General features: G+C 40.2%; 1 protein-coding gene and 1 long non-coding RNA gene across 5 annotated transcripts; one reads left to right on the top strand and one right to left on the bottom strand.

Annotated features, from left to right (window-relative positions):
* Positions 1 to 3,118: 3,118 nt before the first annotated feature.
* On the bottom strand, positions 3,119 to 6,861 carry SRSF1 (serine and arginine rich splicing factor 1). 2 transcript variants are annotated; one of them, XM_059908123.1, is made up of 4 exons: positions 6,585 to 6,861; positions 5,983 to 6,167; positions 5,443 to 5,615; positions 3,119 to 4,681 (listed from the first exon to the last, which is right to left on the bottom strand). In XM_059908123.1, the coding sequence occupies exons 1-4, from the start codon at positions 6,776 to 6,778 to the stop codon at positions 4,643 to 4,645; spliced, it is 591 nt and encodes a 196-aa protein (XP_059764106.1). In that variant the 5' UTR covers positions 6,779 to 6,861; the 3' UTR covers positions 3,119 to 4,642. The 2 variants fall into 2 exon arrangements, with proteins under 2 accessions (XP_059764106.1, XP_059764105.1); XM_059908122.1 differs by lacking the exon at positions 3,119 to 4,681 and adding an exon at positions 4,960 to 5,243.
* LOC132355658 (uncharacterized) lies at positions 6,183 to 17,154 on the top strand. 3 transcript variants are annotated; one of them, XR_009499673.1, is made up of 7 exons: positions 6,183 to 6,708; positions 8,148 to 8,251; positions 8,597 to 8,672; positions 13,684 to 13,989; positions 15,204 to 15,240; positions 15,781 to 15,875; positions 15,982 to 17,154. It is a non-coding gene; the product is annotated as an uncharacterized LOC132355658 (long non-coding RNA). The 3 variants fall into 3 exon arrangements; XR_009499674.1 differs by lacking the exon at positions 15,781 to 15,875; XR_009499672.1 differs by lacking the exons at positions 13,684 to 13,989; positions 15,204 to 15,240; positions 15,781 to 15,875; positions 15,982 to 17,154 and adding an exon at positions 10,097 to 12,665 and having other exon boundaries at positions 6,190 to 6,708.
* The last annotated feature ends 360 nt before the right edge of the window (positions 17,155 to 17,514 follow it).

Raw genomic sequence — 17,514 nt, forward strand, 5'->3', positions numbered from 1 at the left:
ATAAAAAAAAAATCCTTCTCTCCTTCCATCCCTACAAAATCACAACCACATTCAAGGTTGCCGGGTATAGCTTTCAAAGTTAGCAAGAAGCACTGCCCCCCACCCCCCAAGTTCTCAACCGTAAGAATAAGCTGGTTTAAGTATACCGTAACTTCTTGGATCTATATTTAAAGCAAAAGTTTTTGCCAGTATTACTATTTATTCAATAGACAATCACGAGAGACACAATGAACAGATGTTTCCTTATAATCTCTTTACTTCATGCCAATCCCACCTTTTCCTATAGGATCATATTGATCAATGTTCCTGTAAAAAAAAAAAAAGTACTGGAAAAAATTACCCCCAAATAAGAGTATTCCACCATATAGGATGGGATGGCAGAATATTTCCTTCAATGGAGTACAACTGATGAGAGTCCACCATAGCAACAGAACATAAAGAAATGTGAGTCATACCTTTTCCTGTGGCTGCTTCAGTCTAAAAAGACAGGGAACTTACAGCTCAATCAATAAAGGATCCACAGTAACCGGTTTGTTTTCATTCACATGCTCAAAACTACATAGAAACTTTCGCTCTGTGTATCCTGTAACAGTTCTACAATCCCTTATCCGGAACTCTTTGGGGCAGATGTATTTGAAATTCAGAGCTTTTTGCACTTTATAAAGGTATCATATATAGACCCTTTATCACATAACACTCTCAGCAAAACCTATGGCAACTGACACATCAATATTTCTGCAGGAAGACAATTCAGTCACAGTTAAGTGCAAAACAAAGGCATCGATTTCGGTCACATTTTATATTCAATTTGCTCCACAACAAAAAACTTTGTCTTTGGAGTTTTGGGATAAGAGATTGTGAACCTGTTTTCTGCCTCTGCATTCTTCATACCATGACAGAAATAAGCTAAACCAAAGGACGGTTATAACAGAACTTCAGTCTAATAGAGTTTCTCTCCTTTTAATACCATTTATGGTAAATACAGACATATAACTTATTTTGTTTGCAATTTCATTACAACTTCATGTACAAAGTAAGCAAAAAGGCACACAAGAAATTCATCTTCACAGAAACTTGAAAAAAAGAACACCAGCCCTAATGAGCAAATATATTTCAAAGACAAAACTGAGAAAGTTAAAATTCTAGAATCATATGGAACTTAAGCACTACGAGTGGGTACACGAATAATGGAACATATTATTAAACTATAAAATTTAGGGGAAAAAAACATTTTAAATGAGGGAAATCTGTTCATATTCCAAAGAGTATCTTTTTTAAATTAATAAAATTCAGATCCCAAACAATTAGGAATCAGAAAATGGGTTTCTTACCTTTTGTTTCCAGAAGGATGTGGCCTGAACAGCAAGGTGGGTTACTCAATCTGACGTTATGAAAAATAATTGCTTCTTAGAGACTTAAGTTTTTCTTTGGTTAGAAAATAATAAACTAATTATAGGCTCCCTACAATATCTAAGGGGACATAAATAGGGAGAAAAGGCGAAAATCCAAGACAGCTTTTTTTAGTTCCAAAAGGGTGTGACTTTCTTCTAACAGCTGCTAATCTAGGTAGAGATTTAAGGTCCATTTCCTAAGACTGAAAAACAGCAAGTCTGCCTCTCCCCTTACAGCATTTAGCTGTCTGGTCTTACTAAACTGGAAAACCTGCGTCCCCCTACCTTTCATACACAGTTAAGTCCTCTCTAATCTTAAACAGCCTATAAACTAGGGAAGTGATATTTTCTATCTCACTTCAGTCAGGGGTTGGAACTACTTTTAGTAGAACACATCTTTCAGCGTAGCTTAAATGCAATTTAAGTGATGGCAACTTAACTTTGCCAACTTTGAGCGATGGCAATTTTCATTTTGGTCCTGTTTCCAAAATATTCAATGAACACAAATGAACCCAGGCTTGCTTAAGTCTAGCTCACATTAATCTTTCCAAAGTTAGTCATTAAAAAATACCAATTGTATATTCTACAGATGAAACAGAACTTAATTGTTTTACGTCCCTAAGTCTGCTCTTGAATAGTTGTTTTGAATTCTCACATAACTAGAGTTACTCCCTTAATGAATCTATACCGTTTTGCTTAAATACTTAAAATGGAATCCTAATTTTGAACTTCCTATCCCTCCTCTTCCTCCTGACATTCCATAAGGTTCATTTAAATGTATTGGTTGGGTGACCTTATGCAAATCCCTTTGGGCCCATTTTCTCTACTACCAAGATTATTTCTAGTGTTTCCTAGGTTTGAAATTACGTCAACTGCATAGCAATCTTAAATTCTGCTCCCAAGTATAATTAACACCCAAAGGAAATGTTACGACTTAGCTATCTTTTGGGTGTAGAAAAAGAATGGTTTGATGTTCTGGCTAGCTATCAGGAAATCAGAAGATTAGGAATTCTAAGTAAAAACCCCTCCCCAACACTAAACTGAAAACTTAGCACCAAGGGGCTATCAGGTAAAGATACAAAAATCAGTAGACTACAAGATGTAATCACTGCTTTGGTATGTCTGGATACAGAATAACTTTATGGTTGAGAAGACTTCCAAGGTAAAATTCTAAAGAATGCCCAGCTTTTTATTAGCAATGACTTACTAAAATAAGCAGTTAATCTTCTAGTGTGCTATTCACACTTCAAACAGAAAATGTAATTTACGTTAAAAATCCTAATCTGTGAATTTAATACTTACCAATTTTTTAGATGAGTTTACTTTTATTGAGAAACTCAAAGGCTAACACCAACATTAATTTACTAGTCCCTCACCCGATTTTGCACAAAACCCTATGCTCTCTAGATGATCACCAAAAATAAAGCAGCATCTATAAGCTTTTCATCATTTTAAAATCAAAGCTCTGAAGCTTATCCTTCAGAGACTAGATCACCCCCTCACTTACCATATTACATACACAATTGCCTTATTCTCATTTTTTATCTTCCCCTGAAGACTTTTTACAATTAACAGATGGCTAATACCATTTATTAGAAAAGTCCTTTCAAGAACCTTTAATTTACTAACACATAAACACAAGAATTGGAATCTTATCAATTTAAAGTATTAACTGAGACTAGTCAACCAGTAAAAAATCTTACAAGAGGAAAAAGGACAACCATGCATAGTTTTTTTAAAAAAATGTTTATTTTTTTCAAAGAAAAATGGCAATAGCCAATTGGAAACCTACTTAGTCTTCAACTCCAATTTTGTTTTCTTTAAATTTAGAAGTGACTTACTGATTTACTATTTTAAACAAACCCCCCCTTTCCCCTTTAAATGTTTACCATCTACTCGTGCTGAATCCTTCCAAGGAGATTGCTCCAGCGTATTATCTCCAGGTCCTCGCTTTGCTCCTTTTACCAAAAAATGCAAAACACAATTCCATCGTGCATCTTAAGGGCTCCAATCGTCAAAAATAGGAAAAAAAAAAAATCTTTGGAATAGCCAATTAAGTTGAATAAAAAAAAAAAAAAAAAATCCACACGAATGCGGTTTGGTTGGGGCAGGAATCCACTCCTATGTTCCTGGTAATCTGATCCCGCTCCATGAATCCTTGTAATTCATCCTCCCTATCCTATCCACATTATGATTTGAATCCAATGATCCAGCTCCAAGGATTGGGATCCAGTGAGCCCTCTCCAATCCAAACCTTTATAACCAGCAAAACCAAAAAAGAGGAGGCAAAATGTTAGATACTGTAATCAAAAAAGGTTTCTGGGGAATGATGAGTTATGTCTGTCATCAGTTTAACAGATGTACATCAATAACTATCAAATTCCCCAAAACAAGTTTCTGAATGGTGTTCAGATAAATTTTAGAAACTTAATTATCATAGAGACTAATTGGAAGAAGCATTTTATATTTACAGTTCAACTGATAATGCCAACACTTGTTACTGTACAGCGTATTACAGGTTTTGTGGTTGCAAAAAGTTATGTAGTTGAGAAGTTTACTGGTATTGCTACCCACCTAAGTCTAAACTAAATCTAATGCTCCCATCTGTAATTTAATTTGTAAATTAAAGTGTTTTAAACATGAGTCAATTATGAATATTAGTTTAAAGGGGAAGGTGAGACTTAAAAGTATTCCCAACTAGATTATCTACACCAATACGTTGGAACTCTATATTTTGCTTTCATTTTGTCTTAAAAAAAATGAAGTAGCAACGCTATATCAGTCACACAGAGGACATGCAGATTTAGCAGTATTGATATTATACTCTATCCGGTTGGAATTAAAGACACCCTGTACCCACATGTACACCAACAGCAGGTCACACATTAACAGTTGTAACTAAGCATTGTGACAAATTAGCCAGTTCTTCCCACATTAGTCCCTATTAAAACAAAAAAAGGGAAGGGAGCAAAATAAATTGTTACAAAATGGGCAACGTAATTTTGCCACAATTGCCAAGGTTTAAAGAGCAAAGCAATTGTAGCTAAAGGTAACTGCATAAGATGTTTGCAAGTGTTTTAAGGTAGATGTATAATCATTTTAAACCCTTGCCTTTTAGTATAAGGTCAATACTGCCAATTTCATCTGTGACAATAGCACTTGGAGTCATACCATTGCCTCCATTATTGATCTGATCCTCCTCAATCCTCCTTTTGACAATCCTAAAATGATTGAAATGTGCTCCACAATCCTTAATCCAAAGCATTCTTAATCCATCTCTTCAGATATGTCTACAGAAAGACACATGAAAAGCAAGATAAACATAAGAACTTCCCCAGGTAAGATAACCACAAACACCCCCAACAACCCAGTTCACACAAACCAGAGCAGAATAGACATTTACATGATATCACAGTCTGAAGAGCATGGAGAGTTAACTAAATTTAAACAATCCTGTCTATGACATCACTTAAAATACAATTTACCAGAGATGAGGGGAATGTAGATGTTAGGAGCAAGGGGATATTACACAAGAATGCAATTCAACACTTTAGCCCATTCTGAACAAAACAGTTTGAATTAAAAAATGAAAAGATTGTACTGAATAAAGGAAAACTGTATACAACATGGGTTCTACAAAAAGTGTCACCAATCATCTTATGTACGAGAGCGAGATCTGCTATGACGGGGAGAATAGCGTGGTGATCCTCTGCTTCTCCTTGGGGAATAACTGCGACTCCTGCTGTTGCTTCTGCTACGGCTTCTGCTACGACTACGGCTTCGAGATCGAGATCTTCCATAACTTGGACTTCTGGGCCCATCAACTTTAACCCGGATGTAGGCAGTTTCTCCCTATTGAATAGACAGAACTTTCGATTGAAAGATCTAAGCTTTCACCTGTCTTCAGGCATGCTGAATACAATGTAACTTAAACCAGAGGCACTTTACTGGGTTTACTCGGACACCCTTGCCTGAATCTTACCTTCAAATTCCACTGTTAAGACCACTGTATCCAATTCTGGCCAAACAAAAGAATAAGTGTATAACCTACCTCATGAGATCTAAACTTAGTGTTATCCAGTTTTCGAACTGCATAGGTCATATCTTCTTTCCGTACAAACTCCACGACACCAGTGCCATCTCGGTAAACATCAGCATAACATACATCACCTGCTTCACGCATGTGATCCTTCAAATCCTGCCAGCTTCCACTTGGAGGCAGTCCTGAAAAAGTTATTTTTTTTCAATACCAATTATCCTAAATTTCACATTAAACTTAAAATTTACATTACAACAAAGATTACTTTAAAATTAACGATTATTTTTTAACATCCTAGGTTAAGGAGCTGTTAAGATTCTGGAATCAAGAGCCCAAAATTATTTGCAAAGTAAGGGTCTTCATATTCTAGGTACTGCAACCTAATTTGGTAAATCTCAAATACAGTAATTCTTGTTTACTAAATTCACCCATGGCACTAAAATAATTTAAGACCTGGCATGAAAACTTGCATTTGTCAAACTGGTCATGCAAGGAAAACTTTAAAATAGTTTCTGCCCCCTTTCATCAACTCGCACGGAACGGTCAACTCACCGGAGACAACCACTCTGTTTTCAGAACGCCTGGACGGGGGGCCATAGCGGCCTCGAGGAGCCCCGCCACCTCCACCCCCGCCGCCGCCTCGGCCTGTACCACGGCCGCTTCGAGGAAACTCCACCCGCAGACGGTATCCATCGTAATCATAGCCGTCGCGACCATACACCGCGTCTTCCGCATCCCTGCGTGATCACAGAAGAGCAAAGACGTAAGGAAAAGGACCGGGAGGGGCGGCTAACTCGGTCGGAGAGCTAGCGGCCCCCCGCACATGCGCACCTGGGGTGGAAGAGCCCACATGCGCTGCATAATAGGAATGGCCCCTCCCCCACCCAGAAGCACGCCAGGCTGCCGACCACTACGGCAGCCCTCGGCGCCTCAGTTTCCCGCTCCGAGCCTGCGAGTCGGCTCTGGGGACGTCCGGAGGGCCCAGCCACCAGAGAAGCCCCGCCGGCTCGGCTCCTCATTCCACTCCTGCATGGGCGATTCGTCTTGCTCCCAACCTCGGAGCCCACCTCCCCATTCTCTATGTGAAGGCCTTGGAGCCTTCCCCAACTACTCCAACCGATTTCCTCAAGGCAGGAAGACCCTGACCGCCTCACCGCGGGTCCTCGAACTCAACGAAGGCGAAGGGCGGTCCTCCGCGGCGGTTCTTCAGATCGATGTCGCGGATAGCACCGTATTTGTAGAACACGTCCTCAATGTCCTTGGTTCGGATGTCTGGAGGTAAGTTCCCCACGTAGATGCGGCAGTCGTTGTTCCCTGCCGGCCCACGAATCACACCACCTCCCGACATGGCGGCGACGAAAGGCGCGGACTCGAGAACAGGTCTTCCCACCAAGCCTAGCCAACGGCAGAGCGAACCCACAGCTACACCACGTCTCCCGCGGCCCCTCCAAAATGGCGCCTTTATCAGCTCGGCGCACGGATATGGGGGGGAGGGAGGAAGAGAAGCGGGAGGAAGCAGCTATTCGATCTCAATACGCACGCGCAGAAGCGTAACGGGTGCTGCGAAAGGGACGCTGGCGCACGCGCGACGTCACCCTCCGCGCGAAGGGAAAAAAAGTTCCCGCGTTCCCGATTTTGTGGAGAGGTTCGCGAATGAAGTGACCGGCTGAGTGGTAAAGATTAAATACAGAGCCCTCATAAAAGGGGTTATTAATCTCTGTCGAGTCCTAAAGAATAATCAGTTTCCTCAGGAATGGGTCTCTTAAAGCAACGGCGCCCTGAAAGGATTTGGTGAAACCTAGCCGAGCGCTTTGTCCCACCATGCTCTGCGGTGTTAACGGTCTTTGGCGGGAAAGACTCACGGGGGCGGAGTCTAAGGGGGCGGGACCGGGCGGTTGCTCCGGAAACGGGGGCGTCCTTGGAGAGTGCGCCTAGTTCAGGAGTTGCGTTGTCTGTGATTCAATGCAGAGCCAAGCCGTGACTTGGTCTGACCGCCCCATCTCCTGCGAACTGGCCGTGGGCTGCTTACCTAAGTGTCTCATGGAGGGGAACCCAGCTTAGATTCCCTAGTAAATAGTATACACTAAGTACCGTACCACCTTCGGTTCAGAACCGAGCTTTGTATATAGCTCAATTGAACACTCCTTGTGCTAGTGGCGGTGATTCGTGCTCTGACCAGTCATTGGTGGTACCTGCCACCCAGGACCCAGACCTCTGCTTCTCTCTTCAACAGCGTATCGCTAGGCCCAACGCAGCGGAAAGGTCCAGTGAAGGTTGCAGAATGAATTGTGCCTGTTATTTCTCCAACCGCTTTCAAAGAACGAGAAAAAGCGCTCCTGCCTCTGTGTATTGCAGAATCCTGAAGTTCCTTCCTTTTTTTGAAGTCATTACCAGGCCTCTTAAGTAATATGAATGAGCACAATGAATGTGTGAGGACTCCTGTGACCACTGGAGACCACAGTTGCTGCTCAGGACTGATTCTGGTAGCATGCTGGTCCAGGGAGATAAGAACTTTTTACATCTCTTCCTCAGAGACATCTGAAATCTAGATTTTTATATGAAGTGCTGGGGTTTTTAAATATTAGTGATGAATTCAAATTAAAAAACAACAACAACAACAACCCTGCAGTCATAAATATGCTAAAACAGATCTGCACCCTAAGTGTAAGGATGATTTTTTTCATATTATGTATTTATTTGCAACTCCCTCTCCCCAGGGATGTGAGGCAGTTTACAGAGATACTATAAAACGTTACTAAAACTGGATGGAGAAATCATGGGGAAAATAAAGGAGGAGGATTAAAATGAAGGCATCGATAAGGTGAGTACACAAAACGCCTGCAGTAATAATTTGGTGAGTTCCTAGAGATGGACTGCAAATTTCCCTGTGGCCATCCCGGAAGTCACAGTAAAGAAGGGAACACAGTGTGTTCAAAGTCCAAAGTGCCTTTGAAATTTTAAAAAATAGATTGTTTAGGAGAAGGGCATGTTTTCAGTTCTGAAAGTTGATTGAATGTATTTTACAAATGTTTCTAGTAATCCCAAAATACACATTTAATTTGCTCCTCAACAGATCCATAGAGGATCTTTGGTAGTCCTTGAAATCTCTTTGGTGGTTTCCAAAATTATGAGTATATGTGCATGTACTTTTTTGTCTGTCCTTTAGCTCAGGAGTCCCCAACCCCTGGGCTGAGGACCGATACTGTTCGTGACCCGGCCACACAGCAGGAGATGAACGGCAGGTGAGTGAGCAAAGCTTCATCTGCGGCTCCCCATCGCTCGCATTACCGCCTGAACCTTCCCACTCGCCACCCACCTGCCCCCCGTCCGCGGAAAAATTGTCTTCCACGAAACTGGTCCCTGGTGCCAAAAAGGTTGAGGACTGCTGCTTTAGCTCATCCTTCAATGACGTATTTTTAAACTGAGCTTTCAATTTAAAGAGAGAAGACCCTGGGAATTTCCTGGAGGTCCAGTGGTTAGGACTTCTTCCTTCCACTTCAGGGAGCACGGGTTCCATCGTTCCATCCCTGGTCAGGGAATCCCACATGCGCGGTGCGGCCAAAAGAAAAAAAAAAGAGAAGACCCTGATAATTTTTCAATGAGAAGCTGACCAAAAGGGACACTATTTCAACAGATTTATTCAGTTTCTAGCACTATCCTACTTGGTTAGCAGCAGAAGAGATGAGAGTTTTTAAAGAATTCCAGGCACATCATGTATTGGTTCTTACATTCAATATTTATTTACTGAGCACATTTTCTCTCTAACTTTATCCATCCATTTATGATTATTCAGATTCATCTTCTGTTGAGTAATGTTAAGTCAGTAGTAACTGAGGTGGTTTAAACATAGGTGCTTTTAATTTCAAGGCATTTTCATTCCAGAAAAATAAGAAAACCATGAATTTGCTTTGATTTATTCTTGTCCAGTTTAGTGCAGTCATTTCTGATTCTGTTCAGTTCAGAAGAATACAGGGTAAAATTTAATAGAGAGTGAATAGGACATTCTTGTTTCTCTCTTGGCCTATTTTACTGTGTTTGAGTGTAACCAAATTGTAGGTTCTAGGGTCTCTTGTAACCGAAAGTGGGGTTCGGCTGCTCACCGCTCAAAAGCCAATAAAGAGGCCAGGTTGGTGGAAAGGAAAGTTCGCTTTATTTTGGATGCCAGTGACTGTGGGGGAGGGTAGACGCCTGTCCAAAAGGCCGACTCCTCCCCCCCCGCCCCCCCCCCGACAATGGGGGCAAGAGCTTTTATAGACAGAGGGAGGGGGCTACATGCAGAAATAATACAGTCAGCTCTGACAGTCATCTTGAAATTGGTCATCAGTGGTCTTACCAGTGTCATCGTAATTGTTTTAGGTACAGTTAATCTTCAGTTCCAGTTTCGGTTTGTTTCCATTTCTTTGAGGCCAGTTCTCGGAATTGTGGAAGCTTATGTCACGGCTACAGCCTGGTCATCATGTAGTTAACTTCTTCCACCTGGTGGGGGCTTCAGTATCTATAAGACAGCTCACAGGATGTGGCTCAGAATATTATCTATAGCCCTTAAGGAGTAACTAAAAGTCCTTGACTATGCTTAATGACTAAACTAGTATTATTTGGTCTCCTCTGTTTTCCTTTGTTTCTTCATTTTCTCACTTCTCTGATTAAACTTATCCTTCGGCTAAAGTTTTTCCACAGACAAAAGGCAGGCTGGGACTTCCTTGGTGGTGCAGTGGTTAAGAATCCGCCTGCCAATGCAGGGGACACGGGTTTGAGCCCAGGTCTGGGAAGATCCCACATGCCGCGGAGCAACTAAGCCCGTGCGCCACAACTACTAAGCCTGTGCTCTAGAGCCTGTGAGCCACAACTACTGAGCCCGCATGCCACAACTACTGAAGCCTGCACGCCTATAGCCTGTGCTCTGCAGCAGAAGCCACCGCAATAAGAGAAACCTGCGCACCGCAACGAAGAGTAGCCCCCACTCGCCGCAAGTAGAGAAAGCCCGCACGCAGCAATGAAGACCCAACGCAGCCAATAAATAAATAAATAAATATTTTTTAGAAAGGCAGGCTAAGGACATGGGTGCGGGAGGGGCAAGGACCATAGGGTCCTGCTCTGTTTCCCTATGACAAGGTCAGGATGTAGCAAGAAAAGTCTGGATGGCTGTTTATCAGTGTCTCCTTGGGTGGCATTAGCTTGGAAATTATTACATTTAAGGGTATGATCTTATACTATCAGTGTCCCAGAGTAGATTGGCATGTTTTAGTCCACAAGAGTGAAAAAGAAGAAAGCAAATAAACCAAACCATTTGTTCATTTGTTGGGGGGTGAAGCAGATTCATTTTTGATAACCGTGATGTTCAAATTGTACACACCAAGAAAACTTTTTTTCAGGTCTGGAAAACAAATCAAGCAGTTTCTTAGTAAATAAGGAATCAAAACAAAATGAGGTGAATCGCTTTGAGAGATGTCTCATTCAGATCCTGGTGAAACCTGATTAATGATCCCTGCCCCACAGCAGAGTGTACCTCTTCAAAGACAGGAAGATTCATACCCTCTGGATTTTGCATCTCTGTTCCCTGAATAGTGCTGGGTAAAGATTGGCAATTCTCTTTCTGTAGGCTAATCTTCATGCAACCTTTTCTCTGAACAGTGTACTATACAATTGATTAGATCTTTGCTGACCAGATTACAGCCACTTCGTTTTGCATCCTGAGATTACCTCCTCATCTTAATTAGGGCTTTAGAGTGTTTCTAAACTCCTCCGTTACACAGTCACAGACAGTTTTATGGATTGCTCTCACAACCAGCTAATTCATTAAGTATGGATTTTACCAGTTTAATTCTTAGAAGCTGCCTATTTCAACACTGTTGCTGTGTATGTAAACTTACTTCCGCAAAAAGAAACTTTAAATGCTTTCGATTCAATCCAGTAAGTATAAACTAGTGTAAGCACTATACTGTACCCTGGAAATAATTACTTGGGGAAAAAAGGAAATTCAAAGAGTTAGTTACCGTAAGGGTTGAAATCACAAGACCCAGTTTTTCAGTGATTTTCCTAACACTTAAATCTATGCCTGTGGTGATGGTTACACAAATCTGTAAATGTACCAAAAACCATTGAATTGTACAAGTAAAGCAAGTGAATTGTATGGTATGTAAATTATAACTCAATAAAAAAATTTTTAAATGACTGGGGAAAAAAATATCTCCACAATCAGCAAAATCACTCTCCAGTACCATTCCTCTAAAGGTGTTATTAAGGCTTGGAGGTGTTCTAGAGTAGTTTGCACTGAAATATGCCTTCCCTAATCTGGAAATTCTGTTTTCAGTATTTGTGTATCAATCCCTACTGTCATTTCTGGGGATAACTGTTAGTTTTACTAGGTAAAGAGACACAAAGATTAGGCGTACTTAATTCAGCCGTGAATAGCAGTTACTTCCAGAAAGAGTTCACGTGCATAGTTCTCTATTCCCTTGTTCCACCTGTTTAGTGATTAATATTCTCTGAAAAAGGAAGAAATATTAATAGTATATCTTTTTATTTCATTTATATTTGTCTCATCTTCCCTAGTAAACTAGGTTGAGGACAGATTTTTGCTGTAACTCCCTTTATTACCAGTACATTTTCTGTTAAAATGAATATTATTGACTATTTCCTGAGTGCTCTTTGAAAATAACGGGACTTTAGATGAGCAGAATGTTGTTTCTATGGAAACTGTATCATGTTTCTGTCAGTGGATAGACACAATGGGTACAAGGATTGTTTTTCATTTCACAGTGTAATAATGATAGCCACTTTTCAAGCCCAAGTAAATCATCTAATAATATAGTCTTGGTAATCTTATTTTAGGACTGGCCTCCCTCATTCTTTGATTCTTCTTGTTTTGTTTTTGGCTAATTCTGCCCATCTTTACTGTCCCATTACGGAAAGCAATAACATATGATTTTGCCAGAAAACAGCTCTCAAAATGATCTATTACAAAGAGATGTATCTTTTCCATGTCTCCCTATTAATATTATTACTCCCTCTCTCCCTCTTCTTGCTTAAGTTCTTTTAAAAATTAAAACACCAAATCATCATATTGTACATTTCTTAATTGGAGTAAATGGCTGTTTAAAGAATTATAATAAAAATATGGCAGATATCCTTTATTTGCTAAAAATGCTACCTTTTTTGGCAATTTTATCTTATACTATGGTCCTATATAAGTGTTACCTGTTAGTAGTAGTAGTAATAATGGTATTATATGTTAATGTGGCTGTCAAGTATGTTAGAAATAATTTCAATAAAAACATTTTTATTTGAAATTTTGAGAGTGTGACTGATTTTTCCCCTTTTATTGTTTTAAAAGTTAGATTCACTGAAAACTCTCAGAATTACTTTTCTAAATTTGCTTGTGGAGTTGAGTAGTTGCAACATAGAATACATGGCCCACAAGCCTAAAATATCTGGCCCTTTACAGAAAAAGTTTGCCAACCTCTGGCCAACAGGGAAAAACCTGCTTTTGTAATTTTTGCCTAAACCTAATTTATAAATTCAGTTTTGTCATGTTCTTTCTCTAGTAGGTGTTTTTGATGGGTAATATCTTATATTGTTAATAGTTGTAAACATAAGTCATACACTTCTTCAAGTGATACTTTGCTTACACATGCTTCAGCAGCCATTACTACAGTGTAATGCTAAGGTAATCTGCCAGTCTGCCCAGCCCAGAAGGGAAGGTGCTGCTCTGTCCCAACCGGTTGCATTTTTTTGTAGTCTCGTTGACTCAAAATTGCTCGTCGTAAGAGTGCAGGTTTCTGTAATTGTTCTTGCATTGACGCAATGTCGTATGCAGAGTCCATACAGGTTCTGTTCTAAGTAAGTATCTGTTAATGTCCACTCACTGTGGAATTTGTAGATAAATTTCCAACACTTGCAGATTGTGTTCCACAGTTCTGGGAGCCCAGCAGCTTTCAGGCTGGTGCTAGTACCACCACTCTGGCCCCAGAGGACTACTACTAGATGTGGGTACCTGTGTAGTCTACAATCTAGACCCATGCCCATGGGATCCTTCCTTGTCTGGCTCCCACCTGCCTCCATGTGGTCAGGAGCTCACCAGCTGCAATTCCTTCCAAGTTAATTTCTAGTCTTTGTAGAATCCAGACTCCAGGGGAGGAAAAGTTCTTTCCCTTAATTTAGAGTCTCCGTTTCCTGTCTTGGGATCTATCTTTATATAAGACAATTGAGAATGAGAATATTTGCTTCTAAAGGAATTTCCTCTCTTTTCTGCAGGAATATAACCTCTCCCTCTGCCTCCTTATGGGCCAACATTGATATATTTTCCGAAGTCTGGATTGTTCACAATTAATACCACATGTAGGACCTTCTTACTGCATACTCAAGGTTGAACCTCATCAGCCAAACATGGTCCAGTACATTTTTTTTTTTTTGCCAGTTTCAGTTCTTCTAGTAAGTGATGAAAAACAAGTTTGAACATCCTTTATGTGGTCTTCTGGATCTCAGTTTCTGATATACTGCAAGACACAGCTTAAACAGGAACACACATCCCCACAAAAACATATCTACATCCATACAGAGGTAAGTATTTCTGTCTATACATTCCTAATCCCCCATAATAATTTTGCAGTGGTATAGCCTGTGTTTGCCAGAAACAATGATTTATATGCCCAAGTATTGATAATATATTCAGCTTCTCAGTCTAAAATATCTGCGGTCAGAAAGCTTTCTTTATAATTTTTCCCAAGGTAAGTGGGTGTTATTTTAAATTTGTGCAACTGGAGAGCCCCATTAGGTCGGCTTCCTAACACAAGAGAAAAGAAACAGTGTAAAGGATTATTCATATCTTCCACCTTTATAGCTACAGTAACTGCTTGTCACCTTAAAATGTGTTTTCCTAGCTTCAACTAAATCCAGGTTTTAAAAAAAACTATAGATATTTCTGTTAATGTTTTATCAAGTCACAATTCTAGAACGTTTCTTATAAATTCTTAGTTTGCAAGTAAATATATAAATATTTGGGACTCTAGTTACAGTTCCCATCTGACAATGTACTTTTTTTTTTAAAATTTATTTTATTTATTTATTTTTGACTGCATTGGGTGTTCGTTGCTGCGCACGGGCTTTCTCTAGTTGTGGCGAGCAGGGGCTACGCTTCGTTGCTTCGTTGCTGCGCACGGGCTTTCTCTAGTTGTGGCGAGCAGGGGCTACGCTTCGTTGCGGTGCGCAGGTTTCTCTCATTGCGGTGACTTCCCTTGTTGCGGAGCACCGGCTCTAAAGTACATGCCCAGTAGTTGTGGCACACGGTTTTAGTTGCTCCGCGGCACGTGGGATCTTCCCGGACCAGGGCTTGAACCCGTGCCCCTGCACTGGCAGGCGGATTCTTAACCACTGCGCCACCAGGGAAGCTCCCTGACAGTGTACTCTTAAAGTTCTCTAATTGCCCTTAAGAGAATATAATTGTCTCTCCCCAGTCAAGGAGACTGTCTCTCAACCTCTGTGACTTTGAAATTCCACCAAAAATAGCCCCCTTTTGATATGAGCTGTATAAGTAGGGCTAGACCAAGCTATTTGCCCCCTCTCCCCAAGATGACTTGTAATTTGGTGTCCCTTCAAACTGATATTCTTTAGCTTCTCAACTATTATTTAAATAGGAGATTTAAAAGATTTTCTCAATTAAAAAAAAGAACAACAACAAAATAGAGTATATTTCTTTAGACGTTTATGCACCAATTTGTATGCAACTATTTGAATGCCAAAGCCATGCCCTGACCAACTCATTGTCTTTCCTGCAGAGCTTCAAGCACTTTTGAGCCTTTGTCTTAAATAAAAGTAAGTACTTGTTCGGGGATGGTATAAAGTAATAGAGACTCTCACTAAGCATGATTTGCACTGTACCATGTTATTAAAGTGGTTTTCAAAGTTTACGACACCGTATTTAAAGACACCTATACCAACCAACTTCTGTTAGGTAATGCTTCAATAATAAAACAACCCCCCATATCTCAGTGGCTTAGCAAAATAGCCAAGGTTTACTGCTTGCTTATGTTACTTATTGGCAACTAGGGGTAGGCAGAGGCACTTCGCTGCGTATCTTATTCTGGAATCCGGAAATCTGGTATGGGTATGGTGGAAAGATGTGCTTTGAACAAGATGGGTTTTTGTTTAAATCTCCTATACCATTTACTACCTGTATGATCTTGCATAACTCCCTTAACCTACTTAAGACTCTGTTTCTTCATCTATAAAATGGGGGATAATAATAATACTTCTGGGGTTGTTGTGACGATTAAATGAAATAACGTGGAAATCAACTAGCGGTAGAGTGCTCTGCACACAGGTTTTCAGTAATTAACAGTCATTCTTATTCAGGCTCTAAACACCTATGTGCTTGGATGTTCAATGTTTTTGGCTCAGATATTGGTCCACTTTACTCCTCTTTGGAAGAAGGAAGAAGTGAAACTCAAGTGAGTCTGTCCTGTGACTAATTTGATGTTGTGGATAGACAGCTTAGTAGAAAAGAAGGTTGGAGGGCTTGCCTAAATTGATTTTGTTTGTTTTTGTTTTTGAAAGGGAAGATATGACCTATGCTGAAAAGAAGTTGAGAAATCCTCTCCATGTATTACATAGAGAAACAAAAGTGCCCCTGGCCACACAGGATGCAGCCTCTAGTGCTATCCAAATATGTAACTAGAGGAAATGTGATGTAGCTCTTTTGTCTTTCTATGTTTCTGAAGGATGTCTCCCTTGTGGAAAAGCTGACTGGATGATTAAAAACCTCCTGATCAATGTAATGCTTTTTTTTGTTGCTCAGGGTTTATCTATGTGTTCTTTTTTTAACCAACTAGTTGGAAATACATCTCAGGTTCCCCCTTGCTAATCTGGTGTGCTGAGCAGGAGCTTGTTCTTGGAAAAGTACAGACTTTGGAGCTAAACAGATCTGAATTTGAATCCTGACATCTCTACTTACTAGTTGTGTTATCTGGGACACCTCCACTTACTAGTTGTATTACCTGGGGCATCTTCTTTTATTCACTGATTCGTCTATTTGTGTATTCATTCTCATTCAGAACGTTTCTCGAGCACTCTCACTATGCCACGGGTACAAACATAAAGCCACGTGACACCTGCCGAGGACAATTTGCCCTCGGTCTACCCCAGTAGCCAACAAACTTTCCTGACCACTCACACCATCAATAAAACATTTTTGAGCACAAGCCCTTCATATATGTACATTTTAATGTATTGTGTATGTGACTTCTACACAATCGTGCACATAATAAGACATTTGATTTTAAAATGTATAGTATTGTATCACATACCACCTGGGTGCATACACCCAATTTTAGGGGCTACTGGCCAAGTGGTAAGCTTATCTGAACTTCACTTTCCTCATCATTAAAATAGTGATGATGAAATCTGTTTCATGGTATTGTTGCTCATTCATTCACTTGACAAATTTCATTGAACACTCTCCAGTGCTAGATTCTGTCTGAGGGACTGGAGATAGAGTGTTAACTGTCCATTGTGTTTTTTACTAAGGGGAAACTTCCATTGGGGGGGATACTATTATACTTACTTATGTTTTAATTGATATTCAATGCAGCTGGCCTTCTGTATCTGCAGGTTCCATATCTGCGCGTTCAACCAACAGCGGATTGAAAATACTTGAAAAAAAAATTCCCAGAAAGTTTCAAAAAGCAAAACTTGAATTTGCTGTATGCTAACAACTAGTTACATAGCATTTATGTTGGGTTTACAACTATTTACATAGTGTTTACATTGTATTAGGTATTATAAGTGATGGAATAAGATTATTTTAAGGCAGTACAAGAAAAATTAAACATAAAATTCTCTCTCTGCCTGTTTGAGCCACTATCCCACTCCCCTTTAGCATGCATTGTGCATCTTCATTATACATTAACTAGATCCCCTTAGAAGACGCCTACTCACCAAAAAAAGCAATTTCCTCCTGGTGCCCTCAAGGTAACTACTTAGGAGATAACATTCCTGTCTCAACCCTGTAAGGTGTCACAATAACCCACTACTCACCTTGTTGGACTATGCAAACTGTCAATATGTTACTTTGATGTACAACCCTTTGTC

The sequence above is a fragment of the Balaenoptera ricei genome, chromosome 20 (genome assembly GCF_028023285.1).
Source record: "Balaenoptera ricei isolate mBalRic1 chromosome 20, mBalRic1.hap2, whole genome shotgun sequence".
Classification (NCBI taxonomy): domain Eukaryota; kingdom Metazoa; phylum Chordata; class Mammalia; order Artiodactyla; family Balaenopteridae; genus Balaenoptera; species Balaenoptera ricei.

What these genes read in the sequence shown, in the direction of transcription:
- SRSF1 (XM_059908122.1), bottom strand. Translation starts at nt 6,778, where the DNA reads ATGTCGGGAGGTGGTGTGATTCGTGGGCCGGCAGGGAACAACGACTGC. An exon ending in GTTGAGTTCGAGGACCCGCG is followed by an intron (nt 6,168 to 6,584) that starts GTGAGGCGGTCA and finishes GTGATCACGCAG; the next exon opens with GGATGCGGAAGACGCGGTGT. An exon ending in AAACAGAGTGGTTGTCTCCG is followed by an intron (nt 5,616 to 5,982) that starts GTGAGTTGACCG and finishes TAACTTTTTCAG; the next exon opens with GACTGCCTCCAAGTGGAAGC.